A 26,871-nucleotide genomic window follows, 5' to 3' on the forward strand; every position below is an offset into this window, starting at 1 on the left:
GGTCTCCTTCGGATTTCGGTCGAAATTTAAAACCATGGTTACGAATAGGCCATGGCCACTGGAAATCTTCCCAACAGATGATCCTAACCTTCTATTTGTGGATTGTACATGTGTTTGAAAAATTAACAATCTAGTTTTGGTGAGAATAACCAACATAAGTTGCCGGGTTTTTTTTGGTTCTTGGGATTTATGTGGGAGAAAAAAAATCCCAGGAGATTGGTGGGAAAAAAAAGTCCTAGAAGTATCCCGGTAAAATAAAAATCCCATGTTTGGTTGACCAGACTATGGTGGGAAAAAAAAAACTTTGTTTGGTTGCTTAAACTGTTGGGAAGAAAAAAATTCTTCTCAAGATAATTTTTGGTTCCTGGGATTATTTTGGGATGGGATGAAAAGGCAATCATTACAAAAGTAGGATTAAAAAAATTCTTGTGCTAAAAGGCAACCAAACATGGGATGGGACCAAAATTTTACTAAAACTTAATGGGACAAAAATTTTACCGGCAACCAAACGGACAAAATTTTTTACCGGCAACCAAAATTTTTTGGGGGCATGGGCATTGGGCAATCTCTGACAGGACCCATCAGAAGGATTGTACACTCTTGATCACTGATTATATGAGTCAAATATTACTACTCTTGAGGGGGTCTAACTCCCAAAGTATGGCTAAAGTCTGCACCAAAATGTGAACTTGTTTTTGTGCAACTAACGATTACCTTAATACTATTTGCCCTTTAATACACTTCAAAGGGGAAATGATATAGTGATAAACCTACCTCCTTACTAGCTGTCGTCCCCTAGTAGTGGTTTTATATAAGGGATATAGGGCTGTCAATGGTTCCACTTCGGATCAGATCCACCTCTGTCTTGGTCACGATCCATTCACATCCCTTATCGGGGTGCTTTTTCGGATCTTACTTTCTAATTGTGAAGTGGACCATCTATCAGAGTAGTTCCTACCATGGTTTTAAATTTCGACCGAAATCCGAAATTTCGGACCGTTCGGATTTCGGTGGAGACCTACACCGAAACCACCAAAATCCGAAACGGTCATTTATTTCGGCCGAAATTTCGGTTTTTCTGAAATTTGACCCAAAAAATCTATTTTTTTAATTAATTTAATATATCACTTACCGAAATTTAATATTGAATAAAATATTAGTTTCCATTTTTGTACCAGATTTCGACCGAAATTTCAAAATTTCAGGGTCCGAAGCCGGTACCCAAACTGAAATTTTAAACCTTGGTTCCTTGTTCCTACTAACGCCGTACACAAAGAGCTTAGGGCCCGTTTGGTTTGAAGGACTCTCTACGTAGAAAGACTTTCCTAGAAAAGCCTTTTCTTTTCCTTTTCTTTGTAGGAATGTCTAAGATTAGAAAGATTAGAAAAAAGAAAAAATTGTCATCAAAGAGCAAATGAGATGTTGTTTGAAGTTCTAAGTAGGGTTTTTAATTGTTAGAAAAGGGAATTTTTGTACATTAGCAACCATTCAGTTCTAGGTCGCTCCATCTGATTTTGTGGCTAAGTCAGGATCCAAAATGATTTCAAATCTTAGGATGTAGATCCAATGGACACGGCCGGTACCAGCTATTGCGCCCAATTCCTGTCAATTAACATTCGGATCCTTTGGATCCATGGGACCACCTCGGTCCATAGATATCTTAGTCAACAATATACTAAATTGAAGGTGGCCAAAACAGTGGGTTTACTTATCATCACCTTTTTCAAGGAAGAACATGAGGGGACCCCATATAGTAGCAGGTCATAAGAAAAAGGCATTTGCCACAGCTAGCTTGCTTGATGGGGTTTCCTAACCCTTGATTAAGAAATAATTCTACAAAAGGTAGCTTGAGTTAGGAAATCTCCCACAGGTAAGCAAAGAGAAAAAGGAATGGGGGTTATAATTAAGGAAACTTAAAAGAAAAAGGCAAAATTGTGATGGTGAATAAAAGAAGAAAAAGGGTCAAGCGTGAGTTTCAATATGAGTGATGAATAGTCAAAGAAAAACACAGGAGGGTTGGGGGCTGTAAAATGGAATAAGAATGCAATAAATAAATGGTAGCCACATGTGGGTGCAAATATAAAAAAAGAAGGGTGGAAATATAAAAAAGAGAAGATAGGATGGAGTGATAGGAACATGAGAGGATAGTTTTAGGAGTGTGGATTGGGCGATGATTTTGGGGAAGAAAAGAGATAGAGAGAGGGACAAAAGGGGCGTCAGATGATGATGGGGCGTGGGTTGGATTTATTGAATGGACTTCACATGTATGCACGAGGTGAGCAGCTGCACTGCAACGTATGTGGGGACATTTCAAAGTCCATTAAAATCTTTCTGTACTTTACTTTCTCCACAGCCAAAGAAAATAGTAGATTTATAGTTAAATACACTACATTATCATATCTTAATCTTTAGGCTATCATCTCTAACTCTTAATTAATATACGATTATCGTAATGATAATTGTATTTAGGAGCTCTAGTACTAGAGATAATAAGCCGAACGCGAATCGAAGCTACGGAGAATGGACAATTCGTGGCTCGTGTGCGTGGCAATAATCTCTCTGGCGACAATAATTCTATACAGGAGCTGGAGAATCAGAAGAAGTGGCAGAGATCCGCTTCCACCGGGGACTCTCGGATGGCCTTTGATTGGGGAGACACTAGAATTTATAGCCTGTGCCTACTCACCACGCCCCGAAAGCTTTATGGATAAACGTCGTGTCATGTAAGCTCTCCTCCTTTAAAGATCACTGATGCAATTTGTTGAATGCTCTCTTGATTCTTTGATTCTTTAATTCTCATATAGACTTGCTTCGGAAATTTTAGTAGTTTTTCTCAGCAAAATCCGTACACAATTCAATTCTCACCTAAGCTTGGTTAGTTGATAAGCTACTGAATTAATTGTTGCTATTTTGCTTGTTAAACAAGTGTTTAATTTTTACTCCATGTAGAAGAACTGAAGAACTATGACTCGTTATTTTAGGAAACCCAATTGAGCCTAGATGAAGCTATGCTTTCTATAGGGTCCTATTTACCAAATGAGTGATGTCATAAGTCTTTTATTTCCGAGAATTCAGTTCTGTTTACCAATCTTTGGTCAGTTTATTCTCCATCCTTTATTTAGATAAATTTTAACGTTTGGTTATCAATCAATCTAAAGATGAAAATAATATATGGGTTTGTTGATTCTGGATTGAACATGCGAAGGTGATTCGGATTTTTCAAGCATGCAGGTACGGGAAGGTGTTCAAGTCTCACATCTTTGGGAGTCCGACAATCGTGTCAATAGATGCGGAGGTTAGTCGATTTGTTCTGCAAAGCGATGCTAAGAATTTTGTGCCCTTCTACCCAAAATCACTCACTGAATTGATGGGGAATTCTTCTATTCTGCTCATCAATGGGAGCTTACAAAGAAGGGTGCATGGACTCATCGGAGCCTTCTTCAAATCCCCACATCTAAAGGTTCAGATCACGCAAGACATGCAAAAGTACGTGCAAGAAACCATGGAGAATTGGAAAGATGACCAGCTTGTCTACATCCAAGACGAAACAAAACATGTCAGTTACCCTTTCTATCTCTCTTTTATATCAAATTCAGTCTAATTTTTTTTTTAATGGAAGACAATAAAACTTCAATCTAATTTTTTTTATTTTAATGAAGTTATAATAGAATTTGATTATGTGTTTGGGGTTGATTGTAGCTAATTTGTGGGGGATCGATCATTTGAAATTAGTGTTTTGATTTCACTTTTTTCATGTTGCAAGATTCAAAGTTCATCTACTTAATTTAGCCCATGTAACCCATCTCTTATTTTTTGTTACAGTATAATTATATTGTTCAAACTTTGTGTTCTCTCATCACACCCAGTTTCTCAATTTCACCAATCCCATTTTCTGTTAGCATAATAATGTTTTTCCACTTGGGGTTTGATTTGAAGTTATAGACGTTTAGCCTTTCAGGCATGAGCTTTCTACTTCCATCTTGAATCCTTTTTTAAAAAAAATTGGGCACTTTTTTATCCTTCTAGTTTGTTTCTAATGTCTATGATCTACAAAACATATTGATATCTTTAATTAGTCATTTACATTATTTTTGAAGCATACAATAATACTTCAATGATCCATGCCCTTTATATCTCATGGGTATTCTATTTGTTTCATCAGATTGCATTTCAAATACTGGTAAAAGCATTGATTAGTTTGGACCCAGGTGAAGAAATGGAGTTTCTAAAGCAACAATTTCAAGAATTCATTGCAGGCTTGATCTCTCTACCCATAAATCTACCAGGGAGTAGACTTTACAGATCATTACAGGCAAGTTTAGAAATCTATCCCAAAAACTAAAATGATTTCTACTTCTCACTACAACTGACTCATGAAGATAAAACATTCTTAAAATCCAGGCAAAGAAGAGAATGGTGAAGTTGGTACATAAAATTATCCAAGAGAGAAGGAAGAGGAACACAACATGCCGTCCGAGAGACGTGATCGATGTCTTGCTCAACGACACTAGTGAGGAACTAACAGTCGATCTCATATCGGACAACATGATAGATTTGATGATACCGGGAGAGGACTCGGTCCCGGTCCTAATGACCTTGGCAATAAAATATCTCAGTGATTGCCCTCTTGCTCTTCAGCATTTGTTGGTAATTACACTACTAATAACTAATGATCTTTCTTTGAAATGCTTTTTTTTTTCCCTTGATAATCGATTAATTTTACAAAAAGATGGAAATATGACAAAAAATCATTGTGATTACTGAATGAAACGCGATAATTATGTATCAGTACTTTTTTCTTATCATATGGAAACTAAGCACTCTTCCAATACTTTGTCGTGGGTCAAAAGAATAGCACACTGGTCAATGGAGACTCGTCAATCTATTGGATGAGATAAAAGATCTGTGTCTGCTTGAGGATTTTTCTTTTTCACTCGTTCCTAAAAGTACCTCTTGCCAAATTGAGAGCTTCTAGAACTTACTTGCATATGGTGCAGTCTCTCCTCCTAAGTGTATTTGTAATCTTCTCTTATTTAATTAATGGTATCTTTTTCCAAAAAAAAAATCATATTTAACTTCAAAACTATTTGTTTTTTTAGGCTTATCATCGTCCTTTTGTTTGAATGGTAACTTGAAAACTATTTGTATATGAGATTATATGCTAATAACTCTTAGAGGTATCCAAAGAGGCGCCAAATATATGAAGAAATATGTAATTCCCTTCTTTTTAACCAAACCCATTTGAACATCAGGAGGAAAACATGAGGTTGAAAAGGCGGAAAGATGAACTTGGCGAACCGATGTGTTTGAGCGACTATGCCTCTTTATCATTTACTCAAGATGTAAGTACTTATAGCATTGACCTTAGTTAAAATATAGAAGGAAAAATGGGCATAAGCCATGTTTTATATCATGATTAGCAGGTTATAACAGAGACATTGAGGATGGGGAACGTTATCGTCGGTGTGATGCGCAAGGCCATGAAAGATGTAAAGATCAAAGGTCACTTGATACCTAAGGGATGGTGTGTCTTCACTTATTTTAGGTCTGTTCATCTTGATGAATACCATTATGAGAGTCCGTATCAATTCAACCCATGGAGATGGAGAGTAAGAACACTTCCTAATCTCTTTGCTTATTGTTAATGAAGAGAAGAGTGGCATTATTAACAATAGCATCTTTGAATTTGACTATGATTCAATGACTCTCGTGTAGTAATTTCTTTTGTAATTAAACAGGACAAAGACGTGGGTACTTGTAATTTCACTCCCTTTGGAGGTGGGCAGAGGCTTTGTCCTGGAATAGACTTGGCCAGGCTGGAAGCTTCCATTTTCCTCCACCATTTCGTCACTCGTTTCACGTAAGGGGTCTCTCTCTCTCTCTCTCTCATGTGAACTTGTGTACATTGAAAAAATGAATATATGGGTCCCTTGTTCATTAAAAGAACACCACTTCCCTTGTCTGTACCTTAAAAGCTAGGGGTTTTTAACTATAATCACCCAACTTGTTGGGTAACTTGTGAAATTAAGGGGCTACCGACCATAGTAAGAACCATCACATAGTAGGCCACTGACGTTAAGGGTAAACTGTGACAGAGGCAACCTGGAGAACAACTAGAGAGAAAGCCATCACAGAGTGGGTCGTCGGGGAAGTCAACTGCGGGGCATAGAGGGATGTTACGATCCTGAGTGGTTTAAGGGCATGGCATAATGTTCCGTAGCTTTTTGCCGTATTAGTTAGGTATCTAATGGTATTTTTACTTTTTTTTAAGTCATGATGACAAGGTTTGATAATGGAACCCCTTTAGAAAGTCTTTTCCTCTGCAAATACGGACTGACTTTGGTGAGACCCTACTCTACGATTTGATTTCTTACCTACATCTTTTGAAAGTCTTTCTTTGCAAATACGAAGTGACTTTCGTGAGGCCCCTAATATAAGATTTGATTTCTTATGTTTACAGATATGATTGTATGATTTTGTTTATTGATGACACATGTAGGTGGGAAGCCGAGGAGGATTCCATTGTCAACTTCCCAACAGTAAGAATGAAGAGGAGAATGCCCATAAGGGTTAAAAGGAGAAGGGACCCCTCTTGCTTTTTGCTTAGGGAAAGCCAACAGCAGCTGCATAACAACCAAATCCCAAAAGATTAGAAAAAGCTTGTTTGTTGCCACACGTGTGGCATACGACAAGCTGTCACAAGATGGCATCAAAGGTTCTACACGACTTCTTACATCTCTCTTATCTATCTCTCTATCATACATATAAAATATCCTATCAGAAATACAACCCCTTTTCAACCATAAATGTGGCCTTCCCATGTTTTCCTCACTACTAAACCATGTTTTTTTATATTATAAACACACTAAAGAGGGTGCTCCTACTAAACCAAGGTTTCCAATTGATCATCTCCAATACATATGCTACTGATTTTTGCACTATCATGTTCTAATAATTGCAAAAAACTCAGCTTGTCTTTTCCCTTATAATTGAATTCTGAGAGCTTTTTGGGAATTGTAATAGCCTTTGACAGATGTTTAAATAATAAAAGACAAGATGAACTAGTGCAATTATCAAAACAAAGTAATGCCAGCGTCGGTAGAATATTTGCTAGGCAATTTCGTGGAAGGCCATTTTGCGACTGGCTTTTGCATGAGAGAAATCTCCACCTCAGATGAATCAAATGAAGAAAACAAAATCTACTAAAAAGTGAGCTTGTGTGGATGTACTCTCATGCAAAAGTTAGCCTCGAAATGGCGTCCCATGAAATTACCTAGCAAAATGCTAAGGACCATTTTTTGATAATTAATGGGGCGATCTTACACTTTTTAATTGGCTCTGAGAGCTTTTTAGGAATTGTAAGAGCTGGTTAAACAGTAAAAAAATAAGGTGAGTCTGTGGTAGTGCGGATATCAGAAGCAAAAAATCACACCTATAATTTACTCATATATTTTGTTTTTACTTTCTCTAGCTTTTTTGGCAGATGATACAAAAGCCATAAAGGGGAGACAGGTGGGTTGGCTTCTGATATTGCATTTGATCCGCATCTCTCCGTCCCCACTTCAAAAGGGATGGGTAACGACTACACAATAATGCTATTAATTAGTTTTGTCCATGGTTGTAGATAAATAAATAAATCATACTGTAATTAATTTTCATTAGGTCTCATTATCTTGATATTTTTGTATTACTGTAGTTTATAGAGTTGCCTTTACACAAGCTTGGAAAGGACATTTTTACAGACAAAACTTTGTGGGGCCCATTGTATCAATGTCACCTTTTAATAAAATTAGAAGGTTGGGGTTTGTTTGGATGCATGTTAAGTAGAAGTAGAAGTAGAAGTAGAAGAAAAGAAAATTGATGTCATTTTACAAGTAAAAATAAAGTAGAAGTAAAAATCATATTTACATTCCCTTTCCTCATGATTTGGGAGGAAACTCAGAATTCTATTATTTAGAAAAGAGTGCTGCTGAGGAGACTGAGCATGGAACCACTTGCCACTTGGCATGGGAGGGTAGTTCTGTCATTTTAAAGAAAAAAAAGCCAAAAATCAAGAAACAAGATTGCTATCGTGTGAAGAGCCTATTTGTTCGGTTCCACTCCCGTTCCCCAACTCGGTTACCATATCATTATTCTTTATTGCGAGTCTTCCACTAATTTAAGAACCGAACATTGGGCTCTTCACATGGTTGCAATTAATGTAGTATGAAAACCATGTGTACATGAATTGAGCCCAATGTTTGAGAAACATAGATCGCACTATAATGTGTGCAAATGTGTGAGGTTGTGCCTGTATTGCACACATTTTTCATTTTTTCCCCTTCGTTTTCCTTTGTGAAATCTCTGTTTTTGTGCATCGCCGCATAGGCATAAAATTTGTTCTGATACCATGTGAAACAATCAAATTGGTTGTGTGACACACCCATTTTAGTTTGAAAGAAGCCAAGCCTTACTGGTAATTATTTAGGCTACGACAATGGTTATGGGTGCGACTGGGACCACATTGGGCCGGTTGAGGCTAAACCTAGTCCAACCCAAGATAGCATTCCCTCAACCCTAACTCGACGCAATTTGAGCCTTGGATCATGGATGGTCAACCCTAACCCAACCTGTCTAACCCCTTTTTTTTTCCAAATTTAGCCAGGTTGAGTACGTGTTAGCCTAATGCGAAAAAATGCACAAAAATAAATAAATCAAAGGTTTTGAAAATCACAATGAAATTGAACACGGAAGTCGGGTTTCAGGTTGGGTCGGGTCGCCCAAGCACTCAACACTAATCTAATCCGAAATTATATCATGTTGGCTTTTCCCAACCCTAAGCTATCCCAACCCGGCCGAGGTAATGCCAACCCAACCAGAGCTGTAATCGGGTTAAACCTGTCCCTGTATCGGTTTGGTAGTTGGGGAAAATTGTAAAGTGGCCCATGTTAGATGATGAAGGCGAAGATCTCTAGAGCTGGTGATCTTACAAATTCAATGTAGGCCCACATTTTCTCCTTTCAGGTTGTGTTTTTCTAGGCTTTTGATATCGGCACTACCATGCTTTAATAATCGCACTAACTCATCTTGTCTTTTCTGTATTAGCTTATGAGAGCCTTGTGCGAACTGTTATAACCTTTGACAGCTGTTTAAATAGTAAAAGACAAGTTAAGTTAGTGGAATTATTAAAACATGGTAGTGCCAATATCAGTAGCCTTCTTTTATTTGAAACTATCCCCTTTTAGGTTGTGTTAACTGTTTTTTTTTTGAAATGGCAATAATAATATATAGCAAATTTAGGAGGCCGAGATGGACCACCCATATCTACAATAGGAAGCAAGAAAGACACAGGAACGAAGAAAAAACAAAATACAGAGAAAACCCTTATCAGGGAGGAAGGTGGTCGAACCACAGAATAGAACCACCGGAGACACCACGCTTAGCTAGCGCATCCGCCTTTTCATTTGCTGATCTTCTAACATGTTGAAAGCCGATAGCGGACCCCGCAGTTAAGTCCTCAATCTCATCAAAAATGGAAAGAAATCTCCACGGAGGAGCCACCTCACCTTTCAGCCAACGAATCACATTTAGCGAATCACCCTCAACAATGGTCTGATCCATCAACCTTCTATCAATATTCAAAATGCCACAATGTGCCGCCCTTACTTCCGCATCTGAGGAATCAGACACACCAATAGAGCCGTAGTATGCCCACATAACATCCCCCTTATCATTGTGACAAACCCCTCCCACTCCTGCCGGACCCGGATTGCCGGAACTAGCACCATCGAAATTAACCTTATACATGTTTTGAGCAGGGGGCTTCCACCTATGCAAAATAAGATCTCTGCGCTCAACACTAAAGCACACCTCCCGCCAACCTTCCCAAAGATCAAAAGCCGATACAAACCGAAAGGATGGGAGGCATCTCACCCAAGATATAACCAAGGTGATGATCTTCAAGTAAATCCAATGAGGATTCATGGCTTTCCCCTCAAAGACTCTAGAGTTCCTCTCCTTCCATATAGACCACCACGTAGCAAGTAAACAAAAATTCCACAAGGTTTTTCCTTTTTCCTTCCAAGGAACCCCTCCCCATTGGTGCAATAGCGACGGAATAGATTTTGGAAAAACCCAACAAATCCCAAATCGCATGAAGATGAAATGCCATATGAGCCTAGTGAACGAACAATGCATAAACAAGTGATCCACAGATTCCCCATCATGCAGACATAGTGGGCAATGATCAATAAGCCACATACCACGGTTTCTCAGAAAATTGATAGTTTGTATTCTATCACGACAAACCGCCCAACCAAAGATACAAACTCTAGGTGGGCAATGAAATTTCCATACCTTTGCCGAACATGAAGGGTTAGAAATGGGCATAATACTTTTATAGAAAGATTTAACTGAGAAAGTCCCAGAAGGTTCCTCAATCCAAAGCCTTTTATCCTCCCCATTCCTTTTAATGTAACAACCCGCAAGAAGGGCCCGCAGGCTAGAGACCAATTCCACCTCCCACTCAAAAAATGATCTTCTAAACCCAGGGTTCCACACAAGAACACCCTCATTCCACTCAAAGCAATCGCTAACAAAGGCCTCCCTATTTGAAGCCATATTGAATAATCTCGGAAATCGACACTTAAAGGACACATCCCCACACCACACATCCTGCCAGAAAGATATTCTATCACCCCTATACACTCCAAATCTAACCTCTAACCTTTAGGCAACACATTCTCTTGTTTTTCTGTGTGGAGAATGTGTAAAACGAGAAAATCGTGTTTGAGAGACACAATCGCCAAAGTCCGATTATTCCAATCCTGTCAAAATAGAATGGAGCCATGTCACAAAAATCTCTACCATGAGATTATTCTAACCCTTTGATTTTAGGAGCATTGCCTTTCCAATTTTCTAAAGCAAGGTGATGTTCTGCCCCCCACTATTAGTAGGGACACCCACTTTGCTTCCTTTTGCGATAATTCATCAGTAAAGTCCACTTCTACTATTGTTCACTCACGTATTTCTCACTGTGGTGGTGAAGTTGATGTGGCCTATGACATTATTTAGGAGTAAAATTTGTTTTATTTTACACCCATTTCACAGAGCCTTTGAGGAAAAATAGACAGTTTGAAGGAAGGTAAAATAATGGGTCATGAATTATCTGTAAGCAATCCTGACTTTGATGAGTGAAATAGTGAGAAAAAGTTAAATGAGTTTTAGCTTTAAAATCTGTCACGTTTTCCATCCAAAAGTGCAAATGGATAGGGAAATAGTTAGAATGAGACCAATGTTTATGCAACTTTTTTGGGTCAGGCGAAAAGGAAAATTTAGGAGATGCATCAATCTCATCTTGCACATTTGAAAATACTAAAGAGGGCAGCTGCAAAAGTTTAAAATTTGGGGGAGGGGGCTTTAGTAAGTTAGATGGTAGCATAGAGTAACCCGGTATTTAATAGAAAATACCTCCTAGAGTTCCACCAACAAAAGAACTCTAATTGGCTTAATGCATTTAACCAAGTACATTATCCTGACCTTTGATGCAATTCTACCCTAATTACCTTTTAGTGAACACTTCGGTCAATGGGTACAACTCCAGTAATTTAACTATTATTCTCATTCGTCAATTTAGACATGGATCTTACAGTAAGTATCTTGGATCAATGATTGCCCAAATAAATCCTACAGCAACTTGGGTAGAGTCCAACCAAAACTTGACCCTCTCCTCGGGTTGGGAAAATCCAACAATTTAATTCCGGGTAGGGCTAGGATTGAGGCCATGGCCAACCGAACCCAACCATGACCTCCTAATTTTATTGTGACCCAATCCTGATTTGACCTTACTTGACGCCAAAGCCCCAGTTCCCAATACCCAAGACCCAATTTGGAAAAGAGACAAGTGCGGAATGGGGTGATAGTTTCGAGAAATTACGGATTTGGGTATCTTTAAAACAAGCATCAAACACGGGTGATTCTTCAAAAACAGGTGGTAAGAAGACCCCAATGCCCTTCTGACATCAACAGAAATCTCCTTCAGCTTCCTTTTTCATTACAGAAAATCCCTCTGTATTTAATGCCATTAAATTGGTGCGCTTTACAAGGCTTCTTTTGGTTCGTCTGAATGTGTATTTGAACCGACAGAACCTTGGGTTCGTTTCTATCTTGGCCGTCGGAAATAAAGAGACGGATGGATGCTTTACACATGTTAAAAAACTTTTTGGAACGCTGGTGCCTCTATACACAGTTGGTTTGGTTTGAATTTGAAATTTTCCTTTGAACCCAGAGTCCTTTGGGTTCGTTTAAATATAGGTCGTCACCAATATGCATAGACGGTCGGATCCACGACACGTGAACATCAATATGGAACTGTGGCGCCTTATTAAATAATACCGCCTCTCTGTATGAGATTCCACCGCGTACCCTTGAATTCTGCCGGCATACACCCTATTTCCGCTTACACCTTATTTTCGCTGGTGTACACCTTGATATTCCGGTGGCGTTCTAGATATTCCGGCGGTGTACTGTAGAATCCGGTGGCGTATTCGATATTCCAGCGGCGTATTCGATAAATTTGGAACACATGTTTGAACCCAGAAAATCTGGTAGCGTACTCGATATTCCGGCGGCATTCTCAGTCAAAAGAGACGTGAGAAACAATAAAATATTCAATAACGTCGCTCTTTTCTACCAAAAGAGAAGTGTAAACAATAAAATATTCAATAACGTAGCTGTTCTCATCCAAAAGAGAAGTGAGATACGAGGACTCTGATCATGTCAGAAGGGTATTGGGGTCTTTTTCTACCTGTGTTTGATAATTGTTTTAAAAAGTACATAAAATCCATAATTTCTCAAAATTGCAGCCACCATTCCGTACTTTTCTCTTTGGAAAATCGGGTTAGATGAGTTAGGGTTGAGAGATTTAAAGGCGAGTTCGGTTAGACTTGAGCCTCTTAACCCAAAAGTCAAGTTGGATCAGGTTAGGGTTGAGGTAATGCCACCTTTGATTGGGTCAGGGTCGGCCGCAACTGGACCCTAGTCCCTAACCCGGCCGAGTTGCACCCCTAAATTCATAATATTGCACCGTCCGAATCAATTGTTTTTTTTTTTGCTCGGTAATTTGGGGTTAGGCAGAGCCCCACTAGCTATATTAAATAAAACAGAATTACAATCTTGGATAAGCCATGCCGGAAAAATCTTCCGATACAATGGTTAAAAGCTCATCAGGAGCCAAACAAAGAGGAATTGGGTCCCCTTTACAGATACAATTTGGTTTAGATAGGAAGTCAGCAGCTCTGTTGCCCTCTCTCCAAATGTGAGTTAGAGTCCAGCGATCGAGAGAATTGAGGATGGTTCTGAGTTTTTCAAGGGATGGGATTTTCCTCCATGGATAAGGCCACAGGCGATGAATAACCATGACTGCAAGGAGAGAGTTAGATTAGTCTCGCATTTCTTTCTAGCCAGATTAGGTAGATAGAAGCAGTGAGAAGAATTCTGATTAGTGCATATGTCTGCCCCTTCTTCTTAGATTTATTCCGGATCCAGCTTTCCTCATCAGAGAGTGATTTCTTTTGCTTCTTCCTAACAGAGATGCAGCGAAGAATCCAGCGCCAAATCCAGACCGAGTAAGAACAGTTGAAGAATAGGTGGTTGGTACTTTCCGGAATAGAGTTATAGAGGAGGCATGAGTGGTCATGGTTGGGACCGAGGAAATGGAGTTTATCTCTAGTGCATAGTTTATCTTACATTGCTTGCCAAGAGGTGATGCTAAACTTCGGGGTGTGCCCTGCAAACCAAATGGAAGAAGTCCGAGGAGGTTTAGGATTAAGAGTCCTGATGGAGTTCCAGGCACTCTTAAGCCTGAAAATTCCATCAGATTCTGGCTTCCATATCGGATAGGTCAAAACAGATTCAGAGAAGAGACTGGAATTAATGAACTGCTTTAGATCAAAGAGCTAGGGATGATCTTGTATCATATCCCACCACCCTTGAGATTTAGCTTCGTCAATGGTAGCTTTCAGAGGGATGAAATTAATGATAGAGCCAATGGAAGACTGGGAGACGAGGGCACCCTTTGGGTGCCATGGATCCGTCCAAAATTTAAGAGGAGCCTGGGATCCAACAATGTAGCATATGTGTTTGGAAGCAAAGTCTCGAGCTTTAAATATACTCCTAGCTGCCCAAGAAGGAGCAACAGGCACAGGGAGGCTCCAGAAACTTCTGCCTCTGATGTATTTCCGATCAAACCATATAACCCAGGGAGAATCTTTCATGGATAAGATATGCCACAGTTGTTTAATCTAGGAAGCTAAGTTCAAATCAGTCAATTTTCTAATCTCTAATCCACCTTCAGATTTGGGGCTGCAAATTGTGTTCCAAGATACTGGATGGTAAGTTTTCTCTAGCTTGGAACCAGACCAAATAAAGTCTCTGAGGATTTTTTCTATTTTGTTGAGAGTTTCTTTGGGGATATGAAATGCTGCAGACCAGTAGACTTGATAAGTGGAGATGACTGACTTGACCATCTCAACTCTCCCAGCTCTGGAAAGATGACGAGTGGACCAAGAGGAGATCTTTTGCCTTATTTTGTCTATGATGGGTTGACAATCCCGAGAGGTGAACTTGGAAGTAATTAGAGGTAAACCCAGGTATTTGATGGGAAACTTCCCTTCTTCAATCTTGAGGTTGTTGCAAATGGCTCTCTTGATGCTGTTTTGGATACCTTCAAAAAAGACTTCGCTTTTGTTGGAGTTAAATTCTAAGCCAGAACATAATTTGAATGAATCAAGGCAATTTATGATCCCTGCTGCAGATCATGCATAGATCATTACATCGTGCAAAAAGAGTGTGGCTGATGGTTAGGTCGCCTTTGGAGAAGCGGAAAGAAAGCTGCAAAAATCAATTGTTCTCCACTTTGGATTGCATAGATCACATTTGGTTTGCAGGGAACAAATGACTTCGGATAAGTGGAGAGGACAATTTGAAAGGGGAAGAAAGCTGCCAAGGACCACATTTAGTTTGCATAGATCATTACATCCAAAGTCCTCTCCACTTTGGATAAGTGGAGAGGACTGACTTGACCATCGTCCGAATCAATTGTTCCCCTGCCAAAGCTGCAAAAACAAATAAAAATAATAAAATTAGGCACTTGGCAGCTGAGACTTGAGATCATGGCTGTTCTCTCTCCCTTCTAATATTCCCTTTGTTTATTCAAAAGCAAAAAAAACCGAAAAAAATCTGTAACGTTTGAATCCCCGGGATTCGAGTGGCTCTTGGTTGACAATGAGTGTAACCTATGACCACTTTGAAATGACAAAATAGCCCTATTCATTTTAGGGATTGACCCATATGTTTATTACCCGATTTTTATGAAACAAATAGGGACTACATCGTGCAAGGTGTTATTTTTATCGCATTGATCATCCACCAAATGTGGATGTGGTCCTTATTTTAGAAAAATAAGGAAATGATTTTTTCACCCCCTGTAGGATTATGCGCCCCCCTTTATTACTGTATTTTAATCTTATCCTTCAAATGAGACATTAAGGCCTCTTTGCAAGTCATTCACTATATCAATTCTCGGACTATTGTACCCTTTATTTTCAAATAATCATAATTAACTTAAAAAAACATTTGCATATAATTAAGATTTTAATTTTAGAACTATATAATGTACATTATTTGTAAATAAATATATATTTAACTTAAAAAACATTTTCATACAAGATTATATGTAAATAACTTATAGAGGTATCAAAAGTAGCCTTTATCTCATAATTATAGAACTGTCATGGTCCTTTGACCAAGATTAATGGAAAGTGTCATAGTGAAATTCTTAACCATTGATTGTTTGTAAGCCTTGATCTTGCATAGTGAATCCCGCTGAATATTGTTCCTAGAACTATTGTGTCACTTAGAGGTAGCTAGTTAAACCGATGGTCCACGATCTATCCTATCTTCAACCATCTATCATTAATTTGCCCGAATTCTACTCAATTATTGTAAGTGTGGAGTTCACACTTGCTTGCGCCCTTGTTTCAATGGCTAGTTAAAAATAGTGTCTTAAGAAAGAAAAAATTAAAACAAGAATTGATCATAATCGTCATTGCAGATGCTCATCGTTGATCACTGTGCCCTATATATGAGGTGAGTGAGTCAGTAGATTGTATGTTCATTCATTGTAGGTATACTAAGGAGGTCTGGAGTAGAATCCCAAATTTGTTCTGGGCCTCATGGGTGTTTCCTGCTTTCTTCAAAGAGCACCTTAACAGTTGGTTTTTGATGTCATGACCCTAGTAAGAGAAGGATATTATGAAGTTGATTTTGCTAGCCTTTATCTGGGTCCTTTAGAAAGAGAGAAATGCTCGCACTTTTAAGAATGTAGTCAAAAGTCTTTTATCTTCTTTCTCAAGGATATTATCTCTAGTTATCTTTAGCGCCAAAGTCCTTCCTAGCTTCAACCTCTACTTAGCCACATATATTAGGCGATGCTGAAAGGAGATTTGCCTTAGCAGGGAGTTCGAGGATTCTGTTGCGCTTCGATGGAGTCCCTTGGACTCGGATGGTTAAAATTAAAATTTGATGGATTTAGCATGGACAACCCGAGTCTGACAGGTATTGGAGGGCTTCTTAGGGTTGGAAAAAGTTGCACCAAGTGATCCTTCTCTAGTCCAATCGGAATCAGGGATTCAAACGAGGCTGAGGTCTAGCAGTTCTGCAGGGTGTTCGACTTATGTTGGGTGGCAACTTGGATAATCTTGTAGTGGAAGGAGATTCCCTTAACTTTATTAGATGGCTGGAAGGGGACCTATCAGGCCTTGGAGATTTTTAGAGTTCATTGATAAGATCCGCGGTTGAGTGTGGAAGAACACCGTGCCCAATTTCATCATGTCAAGAGATCGGCAAACAATGAGGCAAATTAGTTATAGCTAGGGAGGGAGTACTCTCTCATGTGGCTTTAGAACTATTTGATTTTCTCCCCCATAATATTGGGAGGTGCTTTGTGTTGGTATCTTCTTTGTGCTTTTCTCTCCTTTGTATCCCTTCTTGCAACGACTCTATAGGACGTGTGCTTATTTTTCGAATAAATTTCAATCAGTTCAAAAAAATTAGAGAAAAAGGTTCAAATATCAAACACAAGGGGCTGCAAATATCAGATTGGTGTACAAATTTCCATCAATGCAATAAACAAATTGAAATTTCATGGGGGGGGGGCGCGAATGTGCATCTTGCCAATGGCACGGCGCATATTGGTTAAAAATTGACGCTAACGAGCATGGGAGAAAACCCTACACCCTAAATCCGAAATCCTAAACCCTAAATATGAAATCCTAAACCCCTAGGAGGTGGTATTTAGCTTGTTATAAATTCATGCCATAATAAATGCATATTTTGATAACGGCACAACTCACTTTGTTATACACTTTTTTGATTGAATATTGATTGCATCCAACCTTGAGGTTTGTAACAGCCGTAAAAAGCTAATTGCTGCCCCTATCAAATTTGGGAGTGCAGGTCTCCCCTTGAGATGGGGTTTCTAGAGCGGCCTTAGAAATTTGAACCCCCCCCCCCCAACAACACACACACGCGTGTTTGCTTTGTATTTTGTTTTCTCTTTCTTAGTTGTATTCCTCTGATCATCCTGATAGCCGGGCTAACCCCAGATTCTCTTTTGTTGCACTATGATTCTTTGCCATTAAAAGAAAGAAAGAAAAACAGTAGAAAAAATAGTAAAGGAACAAATGGGGGAAGAAAACATGAGATCCAACCATGGCATGGAATATCAGAAATTTCTGCGTAGAGCGCTCATCAAAGATCAAACCCAATCCATGTAAAAAAAGAATTGGCAATTTACACAAAGAATCGAGATGGGTAATTTGGTCATTGGGAAAAAATCAAGACAATGAACATGGATTCCCTCTGAAACGAGCTTGAAGTTGCATACTGATCATAGCTGGCTCAACAACTTATGTCATCATACAATTGACAAAAACCAAATAAGGACACACATTTTGTGCAACATTTTTAACACGTAATCCAATTAAGGACACTCTCCAACACTATTATTGCAGACTCTAACCTTATAAATACCTGACTCCTCTCCCCAAGCTTGAGTACTAGTTTGCTTTGCTACTTGCTTGGCATTACTTGCTTGACATGGCGCGTCTCCTCTTAGTATGTGTTGCTTTCTTCTTCCTTGCTACCTTCATTCAGTCTGCCCGACCAACGGGCAGACCACTTCCCCCACAAGGGACTCCTCCTCCACTCAATGTAAGTGTTGGAGGCGGTGGGGGCGGGGGAGGCGGTGGGGGCGGGGGAGGCAATAGTTCTCGCAGTGGAAGTGGGTCAGGATCTGGTTTTGGTAGTGGTAGTGGGTCAGGTGTAGTGGGGAAGGGGGGAAGTCGCACTGGAGGTGGTGGTAGTGGAGGAGGAGGTGGAGGAGGAGGTGGCGATCATGGTGGGAGTGGCTTTGGCTCTGGTTTTGGTAGTGGAGGTGGCTATGGATCGGGGCGTGGGGGAAATGGCAGTAGCGGAGGGATCGAACGTGGAGGCATCTCTTGAGTGGTAGAGAGGGGATCCCTTATCTCTCTCATTAGATGGAGATAAGAGCTTGTTAAGGAACTGTTAAGTCACATTTTCTCCCTATGTCTTCTGAAGGCAAATAATTCAATGTGGCTGGATAAATAATGATAAATAAAATGCGTATTTGCTTAAAAACACCGCGTCTCTTATTACTATTAGCATATCTTCTTAGAAAGGCATAGTTTGTTGGCTTCAAAGTGTATGTATCTTGTGTATCGCGTGTATAAACACGGCCGTGTTAAGGATGTCCCTATTACATAGAGTCATAGAGAGTTTCTTCTTTGGTTCTTCTCATGAGTTTTCTTCACAAGTTTTTATCTAGGGTTACTCTCATGTACGGTCTTGGTTGAGAGAGGAGGGAAAGGTTTTCTAGTTTACGGGTTTGCGTGTCTGTAGCATATTCCCTTTTTAATCCTTAATTATTTTTTTCTCGTAGTGGAAGGTCGTGTTCTCATGCACCCATCATAGGCATTTTTGCTAGTCCATAGTTATTGTTTTCTTTTTTTGAAATGGCAATAATTATATATCATAGCAAATTAAGGAGGTCGAGATGGACCACCCATATCTACAAAAGGAAGCAAGAAAGAAACAGGAAAGAAGAAAAAACAAAATACAGAGAAAACCCCTTCTCAGGGAGGAAGGTGGTCGAACCACATAATTGAACCACCGGAAACACCACGCTTAGCTAGTGCATCCGCCTTATCATTTGCCGATCTTCTAACATGCTGAAAGCCAATAGCGGACCCCGCAGTTAAGTCCTCAATCTCATCAAAATGGAAAGAAATCTCCATGGAGGAGCCACCCCACCTTTCAGCCAACAAATCACATTTAACGAATCTCCCTCAACAATTGTCTGATCCATCAACCTTCTATCAATATTCAAAATGCCAAAATGTGCCGCCCTCACTTCCGCATCTGAGGAATCAGACACACCAAAAGAGCCGTAGTATGCCCACACAACATCCCCCTTATCATTGTGACAAACCCATCCCACTCCTGCGGACCCGGATTGCCGGAACTCGCACCATCGAAATTAAGCTTATACATGTTTTGAGCATGGGGCTTCCACCTTTGCAAAATAAGATCTATGCGCTCAACACTAAAGCACACATCCCGCCATCCTTCCCAAAGATCAAAAGCCGATACAAACCAGAATGATGGGAGGCATCTCACCCAAGATATAACCAAGGTGATGATCTTCAAGTAAATCCAATGAGGATTCATGGCTTTCTCCTCAAAGACTCTAGAGTTCCTCTCCTTCCATATAGACCACCACGTAGCTAGTAAACAAAAATTCCACAACATTTTTCCTTTTTCCTTCCAAGGAACCCCTCCCTATTGGTGCAATAGCGACGGAATAGATTTTGGAAAAACCCAACAAATCCCAAATCTCATGAAGATGAACTGCCATATGATCATAGTGAACGAACAATGCATAAACAAATTATCCACAAATTCCCCATCATGCAGACATAGTGGGCAATGATCAATAAGCCACATACCACGGTTTCTCAGAAAGTTAGTAGTTTGTATTCTATCACGACAAACCGCCCAACCAAAGATACAAACTCTAGGTGGGCAATGAAATTTCCATACCTTTGCCGAATATGAAGGGTTAGAAATGGGCATAATACTTTTATAGAAAGATTTAACCGAGAAAGGTCCAGAAGGTTCCTCAATCCAAAGCCTTTTATCCTCCCCATTCCTTTTAATGTAATAACCCTCAAGAAGGGCTCGCAGGCTAGAGAACAATTCCACCTCCCACTCAAAAAATGATCTTCTAAACCCAGGGTTCCACACAAGAACACCCTCATTCCACTCAAAGCAATCGCTAACAAAGGCCTCCCTATTTGAAGCCATATTGAATAATCTCGAAAATCAACACTTAAAGGACACATCCCCACACCACACATCCTGCCAGAATGATATTCTATCACCCCTATACACTCTAAATCTAACCTTTAACTTGAAAAGAGAAGACAATTTTAGAATGTCTCTCCAAACCGACAACCCTTTTTTTGCAAACAAGTCCAAGGATTCCCATCTCCCCATATCGCATCCATAATTACTACTAATGACCTTGACCCACCAACGATCATGCTCATCCCCAAATCTCCATAAACATTTACCTAAGAGCGCATGATTAAAATCTCTAATTCTCCTGATACCCAAACCACCCAACTTGATGGGGACACAAACCTCCTCCCATTTTACCAAAGCAATTCCTCTCTTATCCTCATTCCCACCCCACAAGAATCTCCTCTGGATCTGTTCGATCATAAGGGAGACACTAACATGGCATTTAAATAAAGACATGAAGTATATAGGTATATTGGACAATACCGCCTTAACCAGCACAAGCCTACCACTACGAGAAACAAGATTCCTTTTTCATGTACCCAATCTTCTCTCGATCCTCTCAACTATAGGATCCCACAAATCTTTATTCGGTCTACCAATCCCTAACGGAAGGCCCAAATACGAGGAAGGCAACGAATCCAGCTGACATCCCATAATCACAGCAATTTCCTGAGCCCTCTCCTCAGGAATATTCAAAGCAAAAAATTTTGACTTGTGGAAATTAGATTTTTGGCCTGAAATGAGCTCATAGCATCTCAAAATGGCTTTAAAGTTTCTCACTTGCCCAGTCTCCGGCTCACAAAATAATATTGTATCATCAACAAATTGCAAGTGGGAGACCTCCACCTCCTCCAAGCCGATCCTGAATCCTCTAAAAAGATCAAGGCCACTTCCCATCGCGAGTAACCTACTAAGGATTTCCGCCACAATGGCAAACAAGAAAGGGGATAAAGGATCCCCTTGTCTAAGCCCTCTAGACGACTTGAAGAAACACTTTGGAGATCCATTAATGAGAATAGAAAACCAAGCAGATGACACTTAACTCTTCATCCACGAACGCCATAGACATCCAAATCCCATACGCTCAAGGGAGTAATCCAGACATCCCCAATCCACTCTATCATAAGCTTTTTCCATGTCCAACTTACACAGTCCATAGTTATTGTTGCAACTTAATTTGGTACATATCTTACTAAGACAATCCTAACAATTGAAAACTAAGTTCTCATGTATTTGCTCCAATAAAGATACAATATTCAAGCTTCTCATATCTTTATTCAACAAATCATTTCCTCTCTTCTTGTCTAGAAATGAAATATACAAATTTCTTAAAACATCATGAAAAAAAGCTAATAACATTCCTGAAAACTGCTATTTTCTGTATAAAAGAAACCACTGTAAGGAAGAGAGAGAGAGAGAGAGAGAGAGAGAGAGAGAGAGAGAGAGAGAGAGAGAGAGAATTGAGAGATATCTTTGATGATTACAATCAGCCCTAACTGTGCTTGTACAGACCACTTGGGGGATAAGTAAGGGAGGATGAGATAAACATGAAAAAGAGTCTCCTAATCTGCATCAGTTGCCTTATCTATTCTAACTACCACTCATCTAACTCTCATATAATACTTGATTATCCAATGGTCAGATCTCATTAGATCTGATCTTAGAGGCTGTAGGACTTCAAGATTGCTGCATTAGAAAATGCCTGCACAGTATGTAAGCTTAGGGTTGACTGTGACTTACAAGATCACAACATTAGAAACTGTAATTAAGCACTATAAGTATAGGCACTCTTAGTGTTGCATATCTGTGTGTGTGTGTGTGAGTGAGTGAGTGAGTGAGTGAGAGAGAGAGAGAGAGAGAGAGAGAGAGAGAGAGAGAGAGAGAGAGAGAGAGAGAGAGGGATGAAACCAAGCAGTAAAATCCAGAATGAGCTGAAAAGAGTACCCAAAAACTTATTTGGTGTTTATAATCAAGCTTATGTGATCGTTAATTTCATTACCGACCTGGTTTAGAAAAACAACACCATTTTACTACACACTCAAGCAATCTCCAGAAACATTCATTTCTGTTATTGGGTCGTCCCTTTCATCAGATCCTAATATTCTCTTCCTTCTCTCAATAAAACACACACCCCACACTAACTAGAACACAACCCTCTTGTTGAAAAAAAAACAGAAAACAACCAAAAAAATAATAATAACTAAAATTCAACGTTGAACAAGACCGCAAGAAAGTGCCATTAACAAGATCGCCGCTTCAGTTTCGTCCTGCGGGAAAACTCGATGGAAGGCCGAATTCTTACTCAAACTAATTATCAATTCATTGAATCTAAGCTTCTTTTTCGGGCGAGGGGAGTCGAGCTCGCACTGCTTCTTGTATTGAGTGGTGTACTCAGTATCAGTTCTCTTCTCCTTGATCACCTTCTTACTGCTCATAGATGTGTTAACAGGTAGAAGTCCACTGCTCGCCGCCATGGCCCGCCTTGCTTTCCTTTGTCGGATTCCACAGGCATTGCAAAGTGACTGCACCATCAAGTAGTAGTGTTAGGAGTTGGAGAGATGTAATTGAGTTATAGATAAGAAGTAATTGAGTTATAGATAAGAAGTATTAATTTTTATTTTTGATAAAGATACCAAATTCATTAAAAAGAAGAGATTACAACTGCATTTCGCGTGGTAAAGATTGCCTCATATAAAATGAGATGCTAGATGCCCCTGATTTGGCTACACAATCAGCCAAATCGTTCATGCTTCTAGGAATGAGGAAAAAAAAAAAAAAAAACACCACGCAAACACGGATCTTTTATCTCATCCATGATAAGAAGTGTTATTCAAGGTTTAAGGATTAATTGATCGACGTGTACATTATTTCCAACAATAAATAAGTAGATTGAAAACTCATGGGGCAGTGCTCTGTAGGGTGTGCTGTGGCGTTTTTTGGCTCACTTTGCAAAAAGACTGCAAATCGTATAGAAAACATACTATGAGCTCAGAAATCACAATACGAAAATTATGATTACTAGAGCTTACATGGCTCTTTTTTTTTGTCAAAAAACAAAAGTAGATTGAAAGGTGGACAGGGAATTTACCTTGGGTCCTTGAGGACCACTCCTCCATAGAGGAGTTTTTGTAGTGTTGCAATCTGAGCAGACTCTGATCTTGTCGCTGGGTGAATTGTTACTGTTGTCTTCCTCACAAGGACGCGGTGATCGCTGCTGATTTTGACACATTTGCGTGTTATTGATCTGATTGTTTTCAAGTGAAGTATCTGATCTCATCATCTTCTTCATTAGACGCATCTTCGAAGACATCCACTTAACTGAACCATTATCCAATTGATCTCCAAATCTATCATCTCCCTTAGAGATAGAAGATTTGAGGCTGAAGCTAGGATTACTGTTATTGTTATAGTCCATGGTTGGAAGTGACCCACTTGCTGAAAATTGCAGATCACCCTACAATCAACAAGAGATTTATAGTTCAGAATTCCAAGAGGTGCAAATACAGGCTAAAATCCATCAATAAAAGCTTTAAATTTTAATTACATATTCCCACTTCTTCTTACCTCATGATGTTGTTGTTGATGATGATTATTTCTATCATGATCTCCTTTTTCTAGTTCTTGTGTTGGATTGAAAAAGAAGGGACGCGTAGATGAGGTAGTTTGGGATGTTGGATTGAATAGAATATGTTTTTGATCTCCATTGCCCTCTAGAGGAGGCAAAGAAGAGGGGGGTTTGAGATAAATTGAATTCATGGAGAGAGGGGGATGAGAGGATCAAGAAAGACTAGTCTTGTCCAACAAATAACAAACTAAATATAAGATGGGGAATGTAGAGGTGTAAATGCTAAAAAGTCCCAATCAATAGGGTTGTAAATATCTCTTTAAATAAGTAAAAGAAAGAAAGAAGGGAAATAGAAAAGGGACAAAGGAAAAAATGCTAAAAAGGCATTCACGTGACTACTAATACTGGGAGACCCGAACACTTGCAGTTAAAAGAAAAGGAGAAAGGGAGGGTACTACACTACTGCATATTCCAAAATGACAAAACCTTATCTGCAAATTTCACATTGATCAGTTGCAATCCAATAAATGGTATTTTGAGGCTTTATTGGGGAATTTTAGGGGTATGTGCAGATTGGGAAGTTGGGCTAGATTTTGCATGGGAGCATCTCTCTCCTTAGCCTTGCCAGAGGGCATTCAATGCTTGGACAGGCAAAGTGAGAGCGACACCTTTATCATTTATCTGCTTTTCTTCAGCTAATTACAGAACTTTGTCAGCCTTTCATTCTTTCATCCTTTTCTTTTCTCTTATTTGAACTATAGAACTAACTAATCAAAAGATAATAGGTTATCTTCAACCTAGCAACATAGCCAACAAGACTCAAAATATGGCAAACAAACTGACCCAGACCAGACAAACAAAACAGACCAAAATCAGGAAAGCATGGCTTCTTGTGATCCTTGAAAGCCCAATTGGACAAAGAACTAGGAATTTTACTGTGGTAGAATAGAACCAACTAAGGTTTCAACTGTTTTACCTTCTTTCAAAAAAAATTGCCGAGTAGCAGACATGAGAAATCAATGATTACGTGTCTTCCAACAATCACTAGAAAGGCCGTGTTTACTAATCCTGGGGCTACCAAAGATAGAAGCCCACCCTATTCTACAATGTAGAGCCCACTTGTACGGTGATCTGAACCATCCATCACGGTAGGACCCACCTTGGATAGGCTACTACCCAAACAACTCAAAGATTGTAATCTAGCCATACAAATAAACTAAAGTACAAAGAAGAATGAAAAGTTTGCCTCGATCGGCCAAGGTAGAGATGGATTTGAGCTGGATCTTCTATTGCCTCTCTGGTTGATCTGATCTCTGATGGGGAAGATCTCTTTATATTCAATTAGATGGCAGCGTAACCCCTCTATGTATAGAAAAATACCACTTTGAGTTCTACCCATAATAGAATTGTAATAACTTAATCAACTATTAATCTTGATGTAGTTAAACTTAGGACTACACTAAATATCATGTCTTAATAGGATAAGATGCACTGGTAATTCTTATACCCCTCTCTGATCACTTTGGTCAATAGGTAAATCTAATAATTTCCCACTTAATATCATTCATCAATCTAGACCATTGATCTAAGATTAATGATTGCCCATATAAGGTCTTCTAATAATGATCAGAAGCCTATAATTGGATAACCCAAAATAGCAAAGATATTACATGAATGTGCAAAAGTCGCATTGGTTGAACAATTAGCTAGAATCGTTAGATAGGTATGTTATCAAAATAGATTCAACAATTAGGATCGTTCCGTAGGTATGCGATCAGGTACATTGTACAAATTTGTGTCTATTCTATTCATGAGATTTTATATGTTCCTAAGATCCAAAGCTTAAAATTTCTCCCATATATGAAAGTTTCTGTCTCTTTCATAACCCAATATCTATATATCATTTATTACTTTACCATTAGCAATCAACATGTAATCGCGTGAATTAGTACAGATAAATAAAATAAGAGACACAAATATCCAGTGTTGCAAAAGAGAGGATAGATGAAAGCCTGAAGAAAGCTTTAATTCACCAGTTTGCGTGCTGGACAGTTCCTTATCCGATCAAACACTCAATAATATCCATTGATCGGAAAAAATATTACCGGATTTTTTCCGATCACGAGCAAGGCTACGTACGCGGCTTGTGAATCACTCCCGTGCATGTTTCTAGTGATAAGACAGTGTCACAAATTTATGAGGTACATCTCAATTATATAGAGTAAGTCCAAAGATGGGTAGTTTTCACAGCTTCTCTTCCAGATCTAAAGGGCCATTGCACTGTGCTAAATGACAGTATCATCGATGGCAGAAGGCCCCATACTTCAGCCCCACACACAATCATGGACAAGAATGTATTTGATGTAGGTTTTTTTTTATTATTATTCTGGGTTGCTCTAGTACGGGTAATTGTGGGCCATCATTCGCGGCCCCACCATCTCCCCAACACACGACACGGTCCCATCTAATGGTTTTAAATTTCGACCGAAATAAAATACCGTTTTGGTTGTTGGTGATTTCGGTGTCAGTCTCCACCGACGAAATTTAAAACCATGGTTAGGATCAACCTATGGAAATGATTTTTGGGTCACAACATATTTAGGGTGTGGCCCATCTAATGGACAGTTTGGATCATCCTATGGTGCGGGCCATACCGTTCTTTTAATAAAGTGAGGAGTGTGATCATCAAAATACAGTAGTAGTGCTGATAACATTAATTTCCCTTACGTTTTCTTGATTGTGATTATGTGGCTCACATCGTCACAAATTTAAAGGACTATATTCGGTGCTAAACGGATGGATATTGAAGAAACACGTATCCCCAGTGGGAGGAGAGAGAGAGAGAGAGAGAGAGAGAGAGAGAGAGAGAGAGAGATGGGGCCCAT

At 39.3% G+C, this 26,871-nt stretch overlaps 2 protein-coding genes across 7 annotated transcripts; one reads left to right on the plus strand and one right to left on the minus strand.

Moving 5' to 3' along the window:
• The first annotated feature begins 2,136 nt into the window (after positions 1-2,136).
• On the plus strand, positions 2,137-7,805 carry LOC143858688 (cytochrome P450 90D2-like). Of its 6 annotated transcripts, none has more exons than XM_077369397.1 (10): positions 2,137-2,275; positions 2,470-2,723; positions 3,232-3,556; positions 4,163-4,312; positions 4,402-4,647; positions 5,253-5,342; positions 5,424-5,609; positions 5,739-5,860; positions 6,500-6,715; positions 7,484-7,805. In XM_077369397.1, the coding sequence occupies exons 2-9, from the start codon at positions 2,521-2,523 to the stop codon at positions 6,651-6,653; spliced, it is 1,476 nt and encodes a 491-aa protein (XP_077225512.1). In that variant the 5' UTR covers positions 2,137-2,275; positions 2,470-2,520; the 3' UTR covers positions 6,654-6,715; positions 7,484-7,805. The 6 variants fall into 6 exon arrangements, with proteins under 6 accessions (XP_077225512.1, XP_077225514.1, XP_077225516.1 ...); XM_077369399.1 differs by having other exon boundaries at positions 2,181-2,295; XM_077369401.1 differs by lacking the exons at positions 2,137-2,275; positions 7,484-7,805 and adding an exon at positions 6,096-6,240 and having other exon boundaries at positions 2,320-2,723; positions 6,500-6,637.
• A 14,543-nt stretch (positions 7,806-22,348) lies between these two features.
• Positions 22,349-24,274, minus strand: LOC143858584 (putative GATA transcription factor 22). Its single transcript, XM_077369256.1, has 3 exons — positions 23,986-24,274; positions 23,510-23,875; positions 22,349-22,943 (listed from the first exon to the last, which is right to left on the minus strand). Exons 1-3 carry the CDS (start codon positions 24,175-24,177, stop codon positions 22,629-22,631), a joined length of 873 nt encoding a protein of 290 aa, XP_077225371.1. The 5' UTR covers positions 24,178-24,274; the 3' UTR covers positions 22,349-22,628.
• Between the last annotated feature and the right edge of the window lie 2,597 nt (positions 24,275-26,871).

This window comes from Tasmannia lanceolata, unplaced genomic scaffold (assembly GCF_043159265.1).
Source record: "Tasmannia lanceolata isolate RefF3 unplaced genomic scaffold, GAP_Taslan_0.1 ptg000026l, whole genome shotgun sequence".
In the NCBI taxonomy this organism is placed as follows: domain Eukaryota; kingdom Viridiplantae; phylum Streptophyta; class Magnoliopsida; order Canellales; family Winteraceae; genus Tasmannia; species Tasmannia lanceolata.

What these genes read in the sequence shown, in the direction of transcription:
- LOC143858688 (XM_077369397.1), top strand. Translation starts at nt 2,521, where the DNA reads ATGGACAATTCGTGGCTCGTGTGCGTGGCAATAATCTCTCTGGCGACA. An exon ending in CTTTATCATTTACTCAAGAT is followed by an intron (nt 5,343 to 5,423) that starts GTAAGTACTTAT and finishes CATGATTAGCAG; the next exon opens with GTTATAACAGAGACATTGAG. An exon ending in TCAACCCATGGAGATGGAGA is followed by an intron (nt 5,610 to 5,738) that starts GTAAGAACACTT and finishes GTAATTAAACAG; the next exon opens with GACAAAGACGTGGGTACTTG.
- LOC143858584 (XM_077369256.1), bottom strand. Translation starts at nt 24,177, where the DNA reads ATGAATTCAATTTATCTCAAACCCCCCTCTTCTTTGCCTCCTCTAGAG. An exon ending in ATCAACAACAACATCATGAG is followed by an intron (nt 23,876 to 23,985) that starts GTAAGAAGAAGT and finishes TGTTGATTGTAG; the next exon opens with GGTGATCTGCAATTTTCAGC. An exon ending in GTGGTCCTCAAGGACCCAAG is followed by an intron (nt 22,944 to 23,509) that starts GTAAATTCCCTG and finishes TTGATGGTGCAG; the next exon opens with TCACTTTGCAATGCCTGTGG.